The sequence below is a fragment of the Sphaeramia orbicularis genome, chromosome 24 (assembly GCF_902148855.1).
Source record: "Sphaeramia orbicularis chromosome 24, fSphaOr1.1, whole genome shotgun sequence".
NCBI classification, from domain to species: Eukaryota; Metazoa; Chordata; class Actinopteri; order Kurtiformes; family Apogonidae; genus Sphaeramia; species Sphaeramia orbicularis.
The window spans coordinates 25,704,078-25,723,284 of NC_043979.1; the positions used below are offsets into that span (position 1 = coordinate 25,704,078).

A 19,207-nucleotide genomic window follows, 5' to 3' on the forward strand; every position below is an offset into this window, starting at 1 on the left:
AATGTGTCGTGTATTCAGCAGACCGTTGAACAGATGAAAATGATTAGTAGATGGTGAGACAGAAAGCTACTTTTTTTCTCCTTACATGTGGTGATATTATTTTCTAAGCAATTATTCTACTGTAGATTAAAGACATGTAAGCTTTGAATCTGAATGACAGAGTGCTTCATCTGTTTAATTGACGATCTTTGAGAACACGAGGAAGAGGTAATGTGTAATGTGATGAAACAACGTGTCATCTATCAGCTAGAACTGCACAAGGAAATGAATAAATAGGGTACAGGATTGTTTATTGTGTGTAATCTTGTGCAACTCAACAGTCACAAACCACACTGGCCATTTCATTATATGTATATATTTACCGTTTATTTAAGCTTAAATGTGGTTGCAATAACAACACAATAAATAGATCCTTAGTGATATCGCATCAGTTTTGGATTTACAAGAAGTAATACTTGGGAACATTCACAGTTACAACACTGAATAGCGACAACAAAGCTCATTTTCACGTGAAGTGATAACTGGCATTAGTTAATAGTATGGCAGGTATCATAAATGGAGACAAAGTTTTGCAGTATTGCATATTCATGCACTACAAGCAGGTGTTATAACCCTTGGGAAAAACATCATGTATGAATTTAGTTAGTGGCATTATTTGAGTGCAGTGAGACAAACTTCATCCCTTTTTCACCCATTTGAAATAAAGCAGACGCTGAGCTGTGGGTGCACAGGCAGCTTCCCTTTTGTAGTGGTGATAAACAACATTCAGTGACAATCTGACATTTAATAAATGCTTATATACATAGGGCCAAGATAAAGAATCCATTAGAGTCCATTAACCCTTTAGTGCAAAGTGACATCCTAATACATTTTTTACTGGCTGTAACCCTCTGAAAACCAATGACAGCAAAGTCAAAACCAAAGAGTTAAACTGGTCAGTGTGAGATATGTTCAAAATATTGAGGATTTTTTTTTTTTTATCAGTTCTAGTGCTTGTTGGGTTGCATCAGTCTTTTAACTGATCCAATCAGAAACAGAAATATTCAGCACAATATCATTTATAAAAAGTACAACCTTTAAAAAAAACAGAACATTCCTTGGAAAAACAATGTAAAAATAAAATGTAAAAATAAAATTCTAAGATACTATATAAAATATGACAAGCTCACAGCAAATACGAAATTAACAACAAACATATTTGGTCATTGCAAACATTCTGCTTGCATGTCTTCCTGGCTTAAATGCTTGTTTTGGATTGGAGGGGAATGTGAAATGAAAACATGTGGAAATGTATTGAAGCATTTTCATTCAGTATATTTATACCTCAAAAAGAAAAAGACAACCTTTAGAGGAAGTGTGACACTTCCAGTGTAAACAATTACTTAATTTCCGCTTATGAAATGTTAATTTAATAGCAGATAATGTAAAATCGTCTGGCAAATTTCCATTTCCTTCAAGTTTCATGTTCATTGTGTTGTAAAAAAGATGCACCATTCCACATGTCCTGTGCATGGCTGTAGGTACATGACTGTACATTCCCAAACATACAAATTACATCAACCATTTCTTCACAAATTAATACACAGAATTGTTGGACACGTTAATCTGTCATACAGACTTTGAACCAGCTAGTTTAGGGTCAACCTCAACAGTAACATCAGCAGACTGACTTCTTTGTCCCCCTTGTGGCCAAAGAGTCAAACAGCAGCCATTGTCTTAAGATTACAGTGGTAAGGCAGTCTGCATGCTGGGACAGCTGGAGGCGAATGAGTAAGGCAGTCAATGAACTGTGAGCAACAATGACTAACATTTTCTCACACCTCCACCTTTAAACCACCATAACCTGACGTCAAGTGGCCGAATTACTTCCATGTGAAGGTACCAGCCCTCTTTCCCTCAACAGCATCTGACTGTTTACACCTTCCACCATGTAAATTACACAAGACTACAAACCATTTCCCCCTCACAGAACATTTTCTGTCGCTTAGGGTAACGAGGTTTGCCATCAGGTGGTGCATAATAGACTTGGGGGTGTTTTGAAGGTTTGGGGTTGTGGAGCAGAGAGAGTGACTGCAGACATAGAGGGAGTCTGTGGGGCTACTCGAAGGTCCAGACCTCCAGACTGTGGATGTTGAAGTCCTGCTGGGTGGAGAGCGGCTGGTTGTTGAAGGTGGCACATTTGGTGGTGGTGCCTCGGTACAACTCGGCGTCCAGCCACAGACCCAGCTGACCCCTGGGAAAGAAAGAGCAGGCATTTAGGAGGGGGGGGATAAGGGCGGGGGGGGATAAGGGGGCATTACAGGATAGCTTGATGACCATTGAAATAGCTTTTTTCCCCATTTATTAGCTCCAGCTAGTGATTTCTGTTAATAATGTTTGATCTCCTTACCCTCCTCCTCCCATCTGCAGAGAATCAGTATTGCCTTTCACAAAGTAAGAATTCTCCCCAGTCCAGCGGTACACCTAAGAAAAAAAAGGACACAATTTCCTGAATCTGACATGAAGGAATGAATGTTCAAAATGTACACCTCTAACACAGAGTTTTTAGTTTTCCACCTGTCCTGGTCTCCACAATTCTAATGTCAGATTCTATCTGAGCATGCATATTTAACAGCATAACTGCAATTTTATCTATCTATCTATCTATCTATCTATCTATCTATCTATCTATCTATCTATCTATCTATCTATCTATCTATCTATCTATCTTAATCTAAGGGAAAAATTGAAATCTGACTTTGGTGATGCCATGGATAGGAATATAATGATGTATATTAATTTCATTTGGTGTTAGCAGACATTTATTGGTAGCTTTTCTGAAACTTTTGTATTTTTCTAACTTCCTGTCCCATCCCATGCTGCTGTCCTGCTCCAAGTGCTTTGAATAACTTAAATTTTACATAGGCTTCAACAAATACTAAATGTGTGGCGCTGGAGTCACATGTCTTCACACATACCCATATTAGAGGACATTAGAGAACATTATCACATTAGCTAAATGTGCCCTGATAAATTCTGATCAGGTTGCACAGTTTATAGGTCTCTAGCCCTAACAGAACATACAGCTGAATTCATTGTGTATCGTAACTGAAATGAAACACTGAGTCTCTAGAACTCATTGTGCCTGAATGTACTGACAGATGACTGAAGCTGCTCTTCTAATGCCCTGCTTTCGTGATGTTAAAAACAAATGTAATGCAAACCTTGATTTCTGGACAGAAGCTGTACAGGAATGTTTCTCCTGTGCCATAACAGTGCTCACTCACTCTGAAAGGATGTGTAGAGAACGCCCCAAAAACCTGAAAATATAATCACACATATTTAATGTTACATGGCTATAAGAAAGAGTGAGTCAACTAGAACTTACAACCTGATTTTGACTTGTTCTATATAAATATAAGATCTGTCCTGTTCATCGTTGTGAGTACAGGCAATAAATTATTTTAATCCTATCACAAGGGGGCACCAAAGTCAAGTTTTTACATGATCTATTTCTTCATGAAAATGTATTCATTTGTTTTGCAAATAATCCCTGAGGTTTGGTACATACCTGGTTATCCATATCTCTGATCACCAGAAGTACAGGACTGTCCACATCTGCCAGGTTTCTGTACAGAGTCTTAAGGCTGGTTCCATGTTTCACAGTGCTGTAGGCCAGTCTCCAAGGGTAGCCCTGCACGCGGGCTGGCAGACGACAGGCGAGCTGTAGAGCAAAGAGATTATCAGATTAGGACAGCATATGTCTTTAAATGTTGACAGATTTCTTCCCACCGGGTGGTCAGTTTCATTAAAAAAAGTGGAAATTACAGTTTAAAAATAAAATGACCTTCTCAATGTGTGTGTCCTGCAGCAGAGCACTTGTGTCGCTGAGAAAGGGCAGTGCCTCCACAGACAAGTCTCCATCACAGCTGCCAAAACTCTGCCTACGCTTTGCCTCATCAATGGTGATGATCTACAAGAATAACAAAAATGTAATCAAGTTAATATGATAGAAAAAACTAAAACACAAAGACTTGAATGTCAGCCAAGGAAAATTTGGAATCACAAATACATTTAAAATGTAAAAGAATGCACAAAGGCCTCAGATGTACACAGAAACATATTCACTGTTTATGGACTGTATTAAAAATGTAAAAATTTCTGACATGCAGAGAAATTAATAAATAGCAATGGCTCACCTCCCAACTACAAGACGCAGGGTCCCCGAAGAAGTTGTCAATCATGTCCAGCTCATCCTTCTCCACCACAACGAAGCCCTGTTCCCGTGCCTCCTTCCCATACACATCAGGAGACCACTGCACAAAAAATGCATACAGATGGTCCACCCTGGGACACAAACAGCACAGAAAAGAAGTTGAAAGCCCAAAACATTCTGACACACAAAGCTTTTTAAAACCACCAGACAGCCCCTAAATTTCCCAACAACCTAGATGTGGTTATTTTTTTGAGGATTTAACAGGGACCTGCAGTCAAATGATTGTAAAAGCCACATGTGTGTATAAAGGTTGTGTTTGTAATGCTGCAGGATAACAATCTAAATACACACTATATATGCAATGAGTAAGCCAATCACCTTTCCTGTGGAACTGCAAACCAGTACTCTGGTTGTTTTCCCCAGCTCCCAAATGAGTGGGCCGGACTTGAAGTCATCCCAGTGGCAAAGGACTTTCTCATTGGCTTTCCCACTTTAAAGCACAGAAACATGGGTGGGTTTTTACTCTTCTCCTCTGATGAGAAAAGCATATCTGTAGAGGGTGGATGAATGAAAAGAGGAAGAAATGCAGGTCAAAATTAAGTAGTGAGTCTGACTCATACTATCAACTATGAAATTTCACATTTTAATTGTATATCATGACTAGACGTTGTAAAGACTTTCTTTATTTCAGGTTTTTGGGGAGGCCCATGATAAACCACTTTGGTTTTTGGCTTCCCCAGCATGTTTTTATTGTTATTGTTATTATGTTTTATTGCCTTGTACACATGCGAATGAACAATAAACAATTAACAAAACAATAAACAAACTAATAAAATTAGGGAATGTAAAATCTGTCCTTGTAGATTAAATTTGTTGACTAAATGACTTTAGAATAACATTTGTACCTTCAATTGGAGCCTGCATCCTCTCCAGCAGCCATGACTTCACCTCTGCCTCATAGTTTTTCTTCCGTTTCTCCTCCTCACTGAGTTCATTTCCTTCTGGTGGTCTGTCTAGCACTTCCTCTGTCGATCCCGATCTCTTGGGAACAGAATCCTCACGGGCCTCTGAAGCCTCCTCTAGTTTCTTGTTCTTGTTTTGGTCCGCTTGCAGCCTGATTGTTTCATCATCTGCAACTTTTAGCAGCTCTTCAGTCCCTACAGATTTGATATCTTTGGTTTCAGTAACCTCTGGCTTTGCAAGTTTTTCACCCTGTTTTTCAGTCTCTGATGAGGATTTTATGGACTCTCCGTCCTCAATGGAGCTGTTCTGAGCTACGCCTTCGTCTTCCTCGTCATCCTGCTTCCCTTTTAATTTACTAAGTATTGACTTGTCCTGGACTGAGCAGCTTGGTTCTACGAGCTCCTTTTGGTCTTTGCTAACAGTAGCGGGTGTAATAGATGATGTTCCCTCTGTTCCTTCAGTGGTACCATTGATGGTGGGCTCCAGCTCAGTGAATCCTTCATCTGATGGAGACTTCTCTGTCCGCTCCCCCTCTGTGCTCGCTGGTGTTAAGAAGTCACAACAAGCTGTGGTTAACACTCATTAATGATAAAACAGTAAAAAGAACCAAAATACAATCATTAAGATGTGATGGTAGAGATAAATTAGGATTTTGAGACAGATCTGGATTTAATTTGTTGTTAAAACAACAGTTAAAATTGTAATTTGAGGATGTGTTGAAACAGAATGATATTATGGGGGCGTTGTTTATCACTACCACTGATAGAAATCTATCTGACATGACTCAGAAATCTCATTTAGAGACAAGATAATTGTAAGGTAGTAATAAGGTAGATGAAAATATATTGATATTATTAAATCAATTCTCTGTTGCATTACTATACTGCAAAATGGCAATAATGTTAACACAATCAGACTCGAAGGACAAATTTAATCATCCTGCTGTTCCTATTCGTCTTCATAACAAATGCTGTACTGTCTACAGTAACGCAGTATATTTCTAAATGGGTATTTCCCCTTAAAAAAAATCATTTCTAGACAACATTCTTTTTACAAAATATCTACATGCTAATACATATTAAAATGCCAATATGACTACAAGTCCATACAAGTGCTCAAATTAATAAACCACCAGATAAGACTGGATGCAGCAGAGGTGTTAATCTGTTGTAAGTTCTGTATATATGTTATATAGATTTCACCACAATACCAGTACATGTGGTCATCTCTAAATGTGTCTGTGCTGACCCCGACCTACTGCAGGTATTTATTTACCTTTGTCACTTATATTTGATATTTCAGATGCAGGTTAATTACACAAAACAACAATAAGCATGCACAAATCGAGGTGTGATGCCATTGTTTTCTTCATTCATAACATTCTGACCACTGACAGGCAAATAGTGGTAATAGTTTGGACTATCTCATTACAATGGAACCTGTCAATGGATGTGGTATGTCATGCGGTAAGTGAACATTTATTCCTCAAAATTTATTAGAAACAGTAAAACTGATTAGAGTAGGGATCTATGCATGCAACTCTGACAAGGGTGAAATTGTAATGGTCCAAATGACTGGGTCAGAGCATCTCTTGTTGTTCATTCCTAAAGTAAAGACGTTAAAACCTATCAAAAGTGGACTAAAGAACAACCGTATCTCAACCAGTCCAGCATCTATGGGAGCAGAACATTATTACCACCTGTCTAATATTGTGTAGGTTCCCCTTCTTCCACAAGAACAGCTCTGACCCAAGGCCTAGACTCCACCAGACCTCTGAAGGTGTACTGTGGTATCTGGACCAAGACTTCAGCAGCAGATCCCTGAAGTCCTGGAAGTGGAGAGGTGGACCTCCATGGGTCAGATTTATTTGTCCAACACGGCCAACAGATGCTCAATTGTCCTGAGTTTGGGAAGTCCTTCCTTAGTCCATTTTTGGTCAGTACTAACCACCACAGACCAGGAACACTCAACAAGACCTGCAGTTGTGAAAATGTTCTGACCCAGTCATTACCGTTACAATATGGACCTGGTCAAAGTCACTCAATTCATTATGTTGCTGATTTTGCTGTTTCCAACACATCAGCTTTGAGGACTACATATTCACTTGCTGCCTAATATATCCAACCTGGTGAGAGGTGCCGCTGGAATAAAATAATCAGTTATTGCCTCTTCTCCTGTCAGTGGTCAGAATGTTGCAGCCGATATATCGCTGTATAAACCACATAAAGACCTATTTTGATGGCTTTCATTCATCTCCCCATTTGGCATGAGAATCCCTCTGGGGCTTTGACTATGACAGTTTTCCATCACTACTTACCAGTTTCAGAGAGGGCTGACTCAATTTCATCCAAAACAATGGGTCGCTTTGGATCCAGTGCTTCATAGCGACTGAAGGGGTTTAAGTCCCGCTCTGACGGTAGCTGCTCCCATTCACCAGGCCTGTATACAGGACACAGATCCTGTGGTCGGTCTCTACGGCATCACGGGGCACCGCACATACCGCACCGAAAAAAGATGATGGAGGGGACGACAAAGAAAAACAAAGAAAAAGGAAGGGTCGAACTGAAATTAAATGAACAGATGACCAAAATGATTCACAACTTAAATGACAAAAGAAAAAACATGATGTACAACACAAAATAATCTAAAGCAGCAGGGATGATGAATAACAATATCAACTTAATATGGAAGGAGATCTCAGAGCAAACATCTGACAAGGGTTTGATATAAGTATTCAGACAGGTCTCATTATAAACAAAGCGTCATTAAAAATGGAGGAAGTACAGAGGCCAATGAAAACATTCCACCAAATTGAATAAGTATAACCAGTTAACTGTAGACAAACAAGAATAAGTGGAAACTTGAAGGAGGAGCATTAACAATTGAATAAGAGCTGTAGCATAGAGGAACAATTGCACAAGGAGGTGATGAGGAAATGGCAATGTTTCGACGTTCTTACGATGGCAGGACATCCTTAAGCTTCATGCGCGACACGTCGTCATACAGCGCGACAGACACGACCTCCTCCATGGGGCAGATGAGGCCGTACTCCTCACAGCCGTTCTCGATCACCAGAGGGTCCGATTTGTGGGGGTCAAACATGATGTTGTTGGGGGTCACAATTAACACGCCTCCCACCACTCCCTGCGGGAGTGAAATGATGAAAAAGCAGATCTCAGAGGTGAACATTACGCTTAGGCCTGATGAAGTGATATATTTGACAGATTTCCTACCATGCCATCGGTGAAATATTTGCAGCTCATCTTAATGAATTTAACCGTTGCAGGGCTTTCATCTTCTGAATTTGGGGAGAGTTCACGTCGGATGGAGTTCGCTGACCTGCAGTCTGAAACACCATCCTGAAGGACGATAAAAGACCCTGATGGTTATTTTCCAAATATAGAGTGTACCAGTAGTTGATTTACTTATCACAGCTGTAGATATGAATTTTTCAATAAACTTCTTCCTTTTCCCTAAAATAACCAATGATAGAGAGCAAAAAAGAATAAACTTAGATCCACATCCAAATTTGTTACTAGACAGTAATTTTAAACTGTTATGCACTGAATATTCTGTGAGGGTCACAGGCTTTGTAAGACATTATAAGGCACCGACATTATAGAAAATAAGATGTATGGCAATATCTATCTACCATTCCTGAGAGAAAAGAGTGCTGTGACAAACACTAACTCCACTTCCAAAACATTTCAAAAGAATCTGAAGCAAACTTTTAGAACAATATGAATTATGCGCATTTCCCTAAGGCTGTTTGGAGCAAATAATCCGAATTGTAGACGACAAAGACACACATGGCTCTAATAAACAAAATAGAAGAAGCAGAGCATTCTGTTGTTGGTTTCCAAGATGACTGTTCTGTCTTTTTTCCATAGATGGGACAGAAGAATAACTCAGTCTCCTCATCAGTTCTCACTGCCTGTTGTGAAGACATGTTCTTACACTTTATTGCCATACAAGATACAGCAAACAGCTCATCAGTCAGCTGATCTATCACATAAGTTTAATGTTTTCCATTTCAGAATTGATTTGAAAAGTGCTTCCATTCCTTTATGCACATTTACTTTAGCTGTTATCACTAACATCCTCACACAATACCACAATACCTCACAGATCTCCACCCATATACCCAGTCACGCTCCCTGCGGTCCTCTGACAAGCACCTGCTGGCCACCCCCCACACCAGATTGCGGACTCTTGGGGACAGGGCATTCTCTCTACTCCCACACTCTGGAACAGTTTACCGCTCCACGTCTGCTCTGCACCATCCCTACCCAAGTTCAAAAAGCACCTCAAATCATTTCTTGTCACCAACTCCTTTGACCCCTAACCCCCACTCCTCTTTTACCTCTCCTTTCTCCTTTGTTAAGCGGCCTTGGGTATCATGAAAGGCACTATATAAGTCCAAGTTATTATTATTATTATTATTATTATTATTATTACATGGAACTGTTCAAAAAGGTGAATTTTACTGCCAGGAGTTTGTGTAATGTGTCGCAAAGGAAATAAATTAAAAAAACTGATCATGTCTACTAATGTTTTGAACATAGAAATGTACAAGACAGAAATCTGTTAACAGCCAGAAATGACAGCTGTCTGAGATGCTGAGCTCAAACACAGTAAATTAAGAGATAAACAGTATCTCAATTCTCTGTATGTTCTATGCAACTAGTGAACTGACAATAAAGAATCTTTGAATCGTGAATCTTTACACAGAAAGCAGCTGCTCACTGCAGACATCTGAACAGTAAGGCTGGTTTTACAAATGTCACTTTATACAGTTATGAATACTGTATATAAATAATTGCTTGAGGACATGGTGTTTACTTTATCAGCAAGCACATTTGTTTTGTTTTTCCTCCAGCAAAAACCCTGTTCTGTACAGCTTCCAAGAATCTGTTCTACTTACATGCAACGCTTTCTCAGACACACCATTTGAGAAGGCAGGATCAGATGAAGTCTGAGATTTTACGTCTGCATCCGACTGGCTCAGATCAGGTACAAACAGCTTCTGTAATGGTGAAACACAGTTCCTGCTCAGCCAATTAGCTGAATAATGTGATTATTAAGTACTTATCTGTTCTGTGTTGCTCTCACCTGACCAGGGTAGACACTGCGAGAGAAGAGCTTGTTCAGCTGCACCAGTTTGTTTGGGGTGATGTTGAACTTGAGTGCGATGCTGTTGAGGGAATCACTTGGTCCCACCTGTATTAAGAAATTCACTCCTCTGTGAAATTCATCCCTGAGGATCTTTTTAATGCACACAGCTCAAAATATCTTATGGTGCACTGGTAAGGGTTCTCATTCAGTGAGAAGTTATTTTTAGGACTACTTAAGAAATACTCACAATGAACTCCACTGTTCCAGGGGGCTTTCTCTTCTCCCTTTTTGCCTCATTGTTACTTTTACAGCCAATATCTGAAACAAAATTGAAAGCAAGGACAGCAAAATGATAAAAGTACACTGTAGTCCATTACAGAATAAGAATATGAAGAATAAAATTAAGAAGACAAAAACAAGAAAGGAGAAGACAACTACGATGAAGAAGATGAAGAACGAGATGACTGACAAAAAATGGAGAAGAATTAGATAAAGAAGATGAAGAATAAGACTACGAAGGATTAGATGAAAACAAAGCAGAAGATGACATCAATGAAGATGACAACAATGAAGAAGACAACGACGATGATGAAGATGAAGAAAAAGAAGACGACAACCACGGATGTCATAACTAGGGTAATGAATATACCCCCTTAGAAAGAATGTAACTAATTAAAATGTCAACTTAACAACATACTGAGCTACATAAAATCCTCATGAAGTTAACTGCCGTTTGATTCAGTATCAGTGCCTCTTGCTCAGGGCTTTAAACTCAGCCCCACACACTGAAGGAGTCATCATAAATATACACACAATCTGACCCTTGTAGTAGACAAAGTCCACACTCAGCTTTATTTTCTTGCCAAGAACACAGAAGCCATTAGTGAACCACTGTGTAACTGCGTCGCTACACTGCTGCCTCCTCCATGGAAACGGAGGGCATGACTAAGCATTAGACAGCCAGGCTGCAGCTGTGTGTGCTCTGTGCTGTATTCCGCATCAAACACAACATGACACTGTCACTTCGGTGAACACTGGAACTAACCGACTGAAATTTGTACTGGGAAACAGAGCCCTGATTGTTAAAAAGTAAAAGTCTGTGAAGATTTACACCATAGACTAACAAAATGTGATGATATGAAAATGCAATGAGCAAAGCATGTTATAATGTAGCCTCTAAAAACTGCACTTGATTATGGACTGCTTAAATGATGAGCTTGCTTAGAGGGAACCATTTTTTACATTAGATTAGATGATATCAGCTCAGATAACCCTCCTTATATTAAATATTCCATTCAGTGAAGCCGAATTTTGACTGTACACACTGGACTCAACAGGTTAGTGATAAAAAAAAAAAAAAAAGATAGTAGCTCACCAGCATGTTCTATCAAGAATCAAAAACAACTTGAATTTGCGTGATTATCAGGGTCTGACAGCTAATGAAGATGGACACAGCAGATTAACAATAGGTCATGGACTATTAGCTGGGGAGCTAAAAACATGCATATCAATCACACTGACCATCTTCTCCTCTGAGATTTAAACTATTTTAGTCTTTAACCTCCCTTTCATGACATCTTTGAATAGTAAAGTCATAGCAAAGACACTACCATCATCACAAGGATTTGGTATAATATGCACTGTTACTTACAGTTCATGCAGAAGCATTGCATTAACCATCTGCATGAACTGTAAAACAGTACAGGATATAGGTTATGCAACTTCCCGTTTAAAATTGCTGAGTTGAAAAATGGCTTAAAAAGGGGGATCCATGCGTGACCATTTACTGGGATTTTAAGGCCTTTTGAAGATCGTGTTGCACTGGAGACAGACTTTGATAGTACGTAAATGCAGAACAAGCATCTGCCGGTGGCTTTATGTTTTTTTTTTTTTTTACTGTCTATGTTTTTCTGACTGCACTTGTGAGTCTAAAGCCTTTTCCATACACATTAACTAGATGAGGGTTTTACACACAAGATGCAGAAGGCTTCAAATATGTTTTCAAGGACTAGGGTTTTAGACTTTTGAAGGACCTGTGGAAGCTCTCTTTGGTAAAAACTGGAAAGCAAACCATTAATGCTTTTGCATGAAATGTTGCTGCAGGTGTGCCAAACTAGCAAGAGTATTAAAATGAAAGCTTTCATCCATATTGTACTGTAAAGGTATTCTGAGTGAAACCACTATACCTAGAAGAGTTGTATCTGCATGTAAGTTAATTAGAATATTTTTAATTTAATAAAATCGACCGTTCAGACACTACGACCGCCACATATATACTGAAATTTACAGTGGAGAACAGTGATGCTATTCCGCTTTTACTGTCCTAACATGTCCTGTAAACCTCTGATAAGATGCTCTGAGGCAGGTCTTACCTGAGTTTGCAGGTGGTTTTGTTGTTATTCTCTGCAGCTCTGGCTTGGTGGTCTTATCATTGGGGACATCGGGACAGGCGATGATCGGTGGATTCTGCTCGTTTTTCTCTGACTGGCTCTGCTTGAGCTGCCTCCGCCTCTTCAGCCTGATGAGATGGAGAAGAAGACTTGTTACATAAATGACATTTGCCAACTTAAGGTATACACATATCACCATGACAACCCTGTTAAGGCTCAGATCAATATTCAGTCTATACATCTAAACTGTAACATGCCAATTGTCATTTACAGTATATTTACTTTAAATACTTGTTAATAGTTACGGATAATATTCTTAGTGTGTAACAATGTAAAATTATAGATTGTAATACAACACATTCATTGAGTATTCTGTATTTGTTTACTTCAAATATTTAATCACGAACTTAGCTGACTGGCTGAGTGGTTATTGAATTAGTCACTTCAACACCAACTTCAACTACCACCGACTTATTTTCTTATCACCAGTAAACTTTTAATTCTAGGTCTTGCTATAAGACAGCACAACTTGAAGCTCTTTTGGTATTGAGTATCTGAAGCTCTCTCAAGTAAACAAATAAAAATTTGAAAAAAATGTTATGTTGCTACAAAAATGAAAATGCAACACCACAATTCGCATTTACATCTCACTCTGCAAACACTGGGTAGCACACACTTGTTTACAGTCTGACGTCACTGAAAGATTAGACTTCAGGTATATTTCTGACCTTCTGTTCCAGTGCTGCTACTGCATTATTGTACTGTGGTTTTTACTTTTTACTTTGCTGTGTCAGCTGCCCAATCCTCTCAGGCTGTCCTTTCTCCCTGATTAATCATTGATAGCTAAGGGAATTATATAATAGCGTCTCAAGACCCTGTTGGGGTTCATTATAGGGTGATGCTGCAGTGCAGTACAACATCAAGTTAACAGTGCACTTAAGGATGATGCATACTCTATTAGGAGTAGTGAAGCCTTAAGTGTGGATATGAGTTTGTTAAAAGATAAGACCAAACGGATCTGTCCATATGCTTTGGGTGATTGGAGCATTATTGCCCTACGCAGCTCCGGGCAAAGGAAGAATAAAGGAAAAAGAAAAGCAAAATGAGCTTAAATGCTGAAGTGCTTAATGGAGAGGCAGGAGCGGGTCGATAAGGCTGCAGACAGACATGGCTCAGGCCTCTCCCACAGGTCACTCTCCCACTTAAGCTGAGGCAGCTCACATCTGGTCTTGAACTCAGGAATTTGCAGGCGCATTCTCAACTGCCCCGTCTGTTTCACTCTGGGGTATTTCCTTGATTCTTCCAGTCTGTCTGTTCCGTTCATTTCAGATTTTTCACCACATCTCTAGCCTCTAATGTACTGTTTGTCACCGGTATATGACAAAAAAAGCTAGAATGGTTGTTCACATCTGTGTAGGTTCTCATTTGCCTGGGTCATTGTTCTTCTTGGTAGTTCTATGTTCAACTGGACTGGTTTCGCTCTTTTGAAAAGAGCAAAACCAGTCCAGTTGAACCTAGAGGAACTACCAAGAAGAGTGATTGTTCATGTGTTTTTGTTGTCATTTATTTATCAAAATGGAGTACGCGAGGAACAATCTGCTCTCTAGTTTAGAAAACCTACTTTATTTCACACTCCTCCTTGCCTTCTGGAGAACACTAGATAACAAGTGAAATGTTTACAGGTGCCATAAAACTGTGACTGCAGTAACAATCGTGAGCACAGTGTTCCTGCATCTTACTCATGGAGCCCCTTCAGAGATGTTATACAATATTGACAATATTTTCTTTGCACGGTTTTACATATGTGCACTGTATATAGACGCTGTGTTGAACTTTATGGTGGAAGTGTCACAATATAGACTAGTTTTATCAGGAAGTGGACTTGATAAAAGTAGGAGCTTCACACACAATTACTGTTTTTAAAATGTAGGTACATACTATACATGTGGGAAAACAGATCAGTCTCTTGGAATTTCTTTAACTCTGACCAAGTTTTTAATCTATTTTTCTCTAAAATACACATAACACAACTTGGTGTTCCAGTACAAGTCCATAACGGGTTAACAGTTTTCATTGCCACTGTAACGCCAGTGAGCCAGATTGACTTTTGCTCTATTTGTCAGGAAAAAGTCAGCATATGGTGCAAGCAGGCGAGCTCCAGTACATGTGACAGCAGTAGCTGGGTTGAGAGATAAGGATTATTTAACTTCCTGAAATGTCCCACTCTCACTGTCCAGAAAGACAAAATGAAGCTTCAGATGAGGACTTGGTGAGCCAACAGTTATCATCTCACACCCTTTTTGTGTTATTCTGACACCCACTCCCACAGCTTTGCACACTGCCATTGCAGAAAAACATGGTCCCCAACTTGGCTCAGTGCTCTCATCCCATTAAACTCTAATGTTCTGCCTACCTACTAATTAGACTGGGAAGTGAGGCTTGAACAATGTCATTCCTCTTCATAATGTAATATTTGCAACATTAGAAAACAGCAAGACAAATTGTAGCAGTGTAACATAACCCAAAACAAGTAAACAAGAGACAAAAGAGTAAAACACATTAGGCTGCACTGGATTCTCTACCAACATCCATCATCTCTGTTGTTTCAGACATCATCAAACATCTATTTTGTTGTTCTAGATGCATTTGGCTCCATCAGACTGGTGAAATGTTTTACCTATATTATATATTTCTCTTATTGTCTTCATCCATGAAATTGAATGAAATTAAAACAAGAGTCTAAATAATGGGTTTAGGCAATTTTTAGACACATTCCAGCCAAATTACACAGTAGCAAATGTTTGTCAAATTTAAGAATCCTCTAAGCCCTAAAGTCAAAACCTGCCAGTCGTCATTAATTAGTCTATCAAACTGTTCAAGAACGTGGCATGTTTGTTTGACGTCAGATGGGGGATCAGGGGGTTCTTTGTTGAAAATCAATGATTTTCTTGTTAGTCTATGAACCGTGGCTGTGAGAAGCCTGTTTCCACTCATTTCCTGCTCTCATGTTTCACTACACAGCCAAAAGCCAATCTGAAAATTCAACATGATCCCTAGTCAGTCAATGTGTGCAAAAACTGTGACGCATGAGGTGGTATCAGAAGGCTGCAGCTCAGGGACAATGGATGTAACACCGCCTGTCATTCAGTCAAACAAAGTGGCCATAAATAATTAGAAGATGCATACTGATGGCTTATTTCTGAGCCACAACGTGTATGTCATCAATGTAACTGAAGAGGGATTCTTTTGCTTAAAAACATACCTTGCATTCAAACAAAAGTTCTTAAAGTAGGTGAATAAATATCTGTACATAGCCTAAATACCATTCTTTCAAAATACATCATAATAACAAAGAAGGAAAAGACTTTATTATTCTAAAGCTGACTAATTAATCAAGTACAAAATCTAAAGCAACGAAGGCACTAAATTTCAATGTTTACAATGAAACTATAAAGAAAAATGCCTTGTGTTTTGATATCAAATTTCAATACCTAAGCATTAGATCTCAGTGTTAGTGCAGCATGTACACATTTATTGATATTATGTTAACTGGGAACCGAAAGCTGTGGTAAACAGGCTTATTTTTTATGCTGTAAAATGCTTTGGGTGGGAAAATGCTAGGGTGCAGAAACGATCTTAAACTGCTGGAACAGACAGGTTATGTTCTTTAAATAAGTTCATAATATTATAGGCTTGTAAAATTAAAAATGTATATTGTAATCTAAAATATAATTTTCCTTTTGATACCCAGGATTAAATACCATGACCACTACAAATGAAACGTGATGTTGCTTTAGGAATAACTCAACCAACAACTCATACATACTTGATTATTACAAACTTAAGTGAGAATCACATTATTATCATTTTCTAAATGTTTTGTTTTTTTTTCCAGTGGAAACAAAATGCTAAATTTACCACCACCACTAAATTTAGCAAGTATCATTTCTACTAAACTTTGCACTCATTACAATCTTCATGTTAATCACTGTATGATTTTTATGCATATTTCTTAAGATGGAAACAAGTTAGATCATTCCAGTGACATGCGAGGGCTAGGAAAACATTTCCTTCCTTGTGTACCAAATCAACATATCATGATATCAGTAATTGTAAATAAGAGCAGACTATTAAATTGATCCTCATTAAATTGATCTTCTGGAGTTCAAGATAATGGGAAATCTAGTCATTTGAGCTGATATATTGGTAAATTTAACAACTCTTGTCTAGCAAACTAGACTGTAGTTTAGGCTTATAATTTAATTTTAAAAAATCCTATAATAATGTTTCATATCGTATTTCCTTCAGTGAAACTATGGACTCATGTATGTTTGCAGAGTACAGTGCAGTGACTGTGTGATGGAGCTGTACAAATGATTATAAACTTTGAGTCTTGAATTGTTTCATCAGGTCACTGGTCATAAAATAAACATTTACAGCACATCATGACCCACATTAAAAGCAAACATAAACTCACAGAGTCACTTACCTGGCAAAATATCCCGGCTTCCTGTCTCTCTTCTCCATCAGGCCAGGCTGCTAAATCTGCACACAATCAAACACACCCATACAAACATCCACACACTCCCCAGTCTGTGTGTCCAAACCAGCAGACACAACAACTTTGGGATGATCACCTCCTCTCACACCGTACTAACACTCTTCTTTCTCCCCCTGCAGAGCAAAGGAGTAGGGATTAGCAGACACACACAAGGTGTTTCACTCAACGACACTCAATAGTCTGAATAAGCCTTATAACGGATGGTGGAGCTTCATCAGGCTAAGTGGAGGGCGATGAAAGCATCCTATAATAATCATGTCAGCCCACTCAGCTAACAATGGCTGACCAGCAGGATGGAAAATGCACTTCTGCTGCACAGGAAAGACACATCTGCTGCTATTTAACACGGTTAACCCGCGTTTTATTATGTAATTATGCTGCAACCCGACGGTGTCTCTAATATATTAGCAGCGACTTTGGAAATCTGATGTAAACACTCAGAGCAGCTACCTTATTTCACACACCCAGAAAAACACACAGCAGCAGTAATTCATGCACGTCTGGACCGATGGTGTTATGTAACAGAAAATGCACCCGAGGCAAAGTAAAACTAAAAGAGAACTGTTAGCCCTCACCTAATGCTAGCTACATTTTCCCGTAAGTAGAACCCTGGTGAGTGGGAATTCCTCCATCAGCCAGTCAACAACCCAGCGACCAGCCTCTTCTTCATTTACACATTCAGGAAAACACAGCTCTCCACTTGTGCTAATGTTACACCCGCCTCTGCCCCCGGCAAGTCCAAGCAAACACACTGAACAAGGTCCAGTGTTTCAGCTGACCTGACAGCTCAGAACTGTAGCGGTGCTAACAGCGCTAGCTAGCTACTTTGTTTACAAGACAATAGCCACCTGGTGGAGATAGTAAGCATATTTAACACCACGCAGCCTTTGACGATAGCCCATTACCTTAAAAGGAGGCTTTCCTGCTTCTCAAAACGGACTTTACACAACATTGAAATACACATGCAACGCATTTATATGTGAATTCTACATAAAAGCAGGTAAAATGCTTTCATACCTTGTGTGCATCATCCATCCACTGGTCAACGTTATTATCAAAATGAAGCCTCTCCCTTCACTCCGCCCCCTGGTGGTGAATGCACGTGAATCACTTTAGTAATGAGCCCAGAGAAGCTGTGCCGTCGGGCCTACATGTGATATTCAACATATGATAGTGTCGGCAGACATTAGACAGGATTACCAGTATTAGAGTGTTTTATTGTAGTCGATACGGCGCCTGTGTGAATAAACAGATATATAGATGTAATCTTAGATCATTTATAGGTCACTTTAAAGACTTTTTTTGAGGTGAAGTGAAGTATATCTTCCCTGGTGGTCTAGTGGTTAGGATTCGGCGCTCTCACCGCCGCGGCCCGGGTTCGATTCCCGGTCAGGGAAAGTCCCTTTTCTTCTGCGTTCTAATGACCAGATGAACATTCTGTATAATCACACAGGGCTGTCAAAACACAGTTTAGTTCAGGTGCCACATGCAGCTTGAAATGCTCTCAAGTGGGCCAAACCGGTAAAGTAATAGCAGTAAGAAAATCAAATTTACATTATGAAAATGTTACAACTAATAACCATCCTTTTAAAAAGCCTTTTAAAAAGTGTGAATATCCATGAACAAAAGTAAATGGAATTTTAACAATATTGTGCCTCAGCTTATCATTTACACATGTGCATTACAATTTACAGATCACAGTGGATTTACACACAAAGACACAAACATTCAGTATCAGGCATAATATTCTTAAAATTGCACTCCTCTTAAGACATTTCATATTGTACATATTTGTTCAGGCTATTCACATTCTTTGTGAGAGAATGCTTTGTAAATGTAAACATTTTTATGTCAATTTCCTTTTTTTTTTTTTTTTTTTTTTAATTAAAACACAGGGGGGAAAATGGAGTTGTCACTATTTATAGGTTATTATAACTGTATTTTGCCGGTTCCATATATGAGGCTTGTGAGCTAAAGATGTTT

General features: G+C 39.0%; 1 protein-coding gene and 1 non-coding gene across 5 annotated transcripts; one reads left to right on the forward strand and one right to left on the reverse strand.

Moving 5' to 3' along the window:
• Nucleotides 1–344: 344 nt before the first annotated feature.
• ncoa7b (nuclear receptor coactivator 7b) lies at nt 345–18,315 on the reverse strand. Of its 4 annotated transcripts, none has more exons than XM_030128470.1 (17): nt 18,242–18,315; nt 17,153–17,337; nt 12,646–12,791; nt 10,521–10,591; nt 10,271–10,378; nt 10,083–10,184; nt 8,392–8,517; nt 8,118–8,302; nt 7,476–7,630; nt 5,101–5,700; nt 4,574–4,745; nt 4,179–4,326; nt 3,827–3,952; nt 3,551–3,703; nt 3,204–3,299; nt 2,390–2,463; nt 345–2,233 (listed from the first exon to the last, which is right to left on the reverse strand). In XM_030128470.1, exons 2-17 carry the CDS (start codon nt 17,188–17,190, stop codon nt 2,098–2,100), a joined length of 2,436 nt encoding a protein of 811 aa, XP_029984330.1. In that variant the 5' UTR covers nt 17,191–17,337; nt 18,242–18,315; the 3' UTR covers nt 345–2,097. The 4 variants fall into 4 exon arrangements, with proteins under 4 accessions (XP_029984330.1, XP_029984331.1, XP_029984329.1 ...); XM_030128471.1 differs by lacking the exon at nt 18,242–18,315 and adding an exon at nt 18,130–18,149; XM_030128469.1 differs by lacking the exon at nt 18,242–18,315 and adding an exon at nt 17,800–18,051.
• Nucleotides 18,316–18,549: 234 nt separating this feature from the next.
• trnae-cuc (transfer RNA glutamic acid (anticodon CUC)) lies at nt 18,550–18,621 on the forward strand. Its single transcript has one exon. It is a non-coding gene; the product is annotated as a tRNA-Glu (tRNA).
• Nucleotides 18,622–19,207: the final 586 nt, after the last annotated feature.

Coding starts and splice junctions, on each gene's coding strand:
- ncoa7b (XM_030128470.1), bottom strand. CDS start 17,190: ATGGAGAAGAGAGACAGGAAGCCGGGATATTTTGCCAG. Junction 4,327..4,573: donor TTTGCAGTTCCACAGGAAAG/GTGATTGGCTTA, acceptor TTTGTGTCCCAG/GGTGGACCATCTGTATGCAT. Junction 3,704..3,826: donor AGGACACACACATTGAGAAG/GTCATTTTATTT, acceptor TTTGCTCTACAG/CTCGCCTGTCGTCTGCCAGC.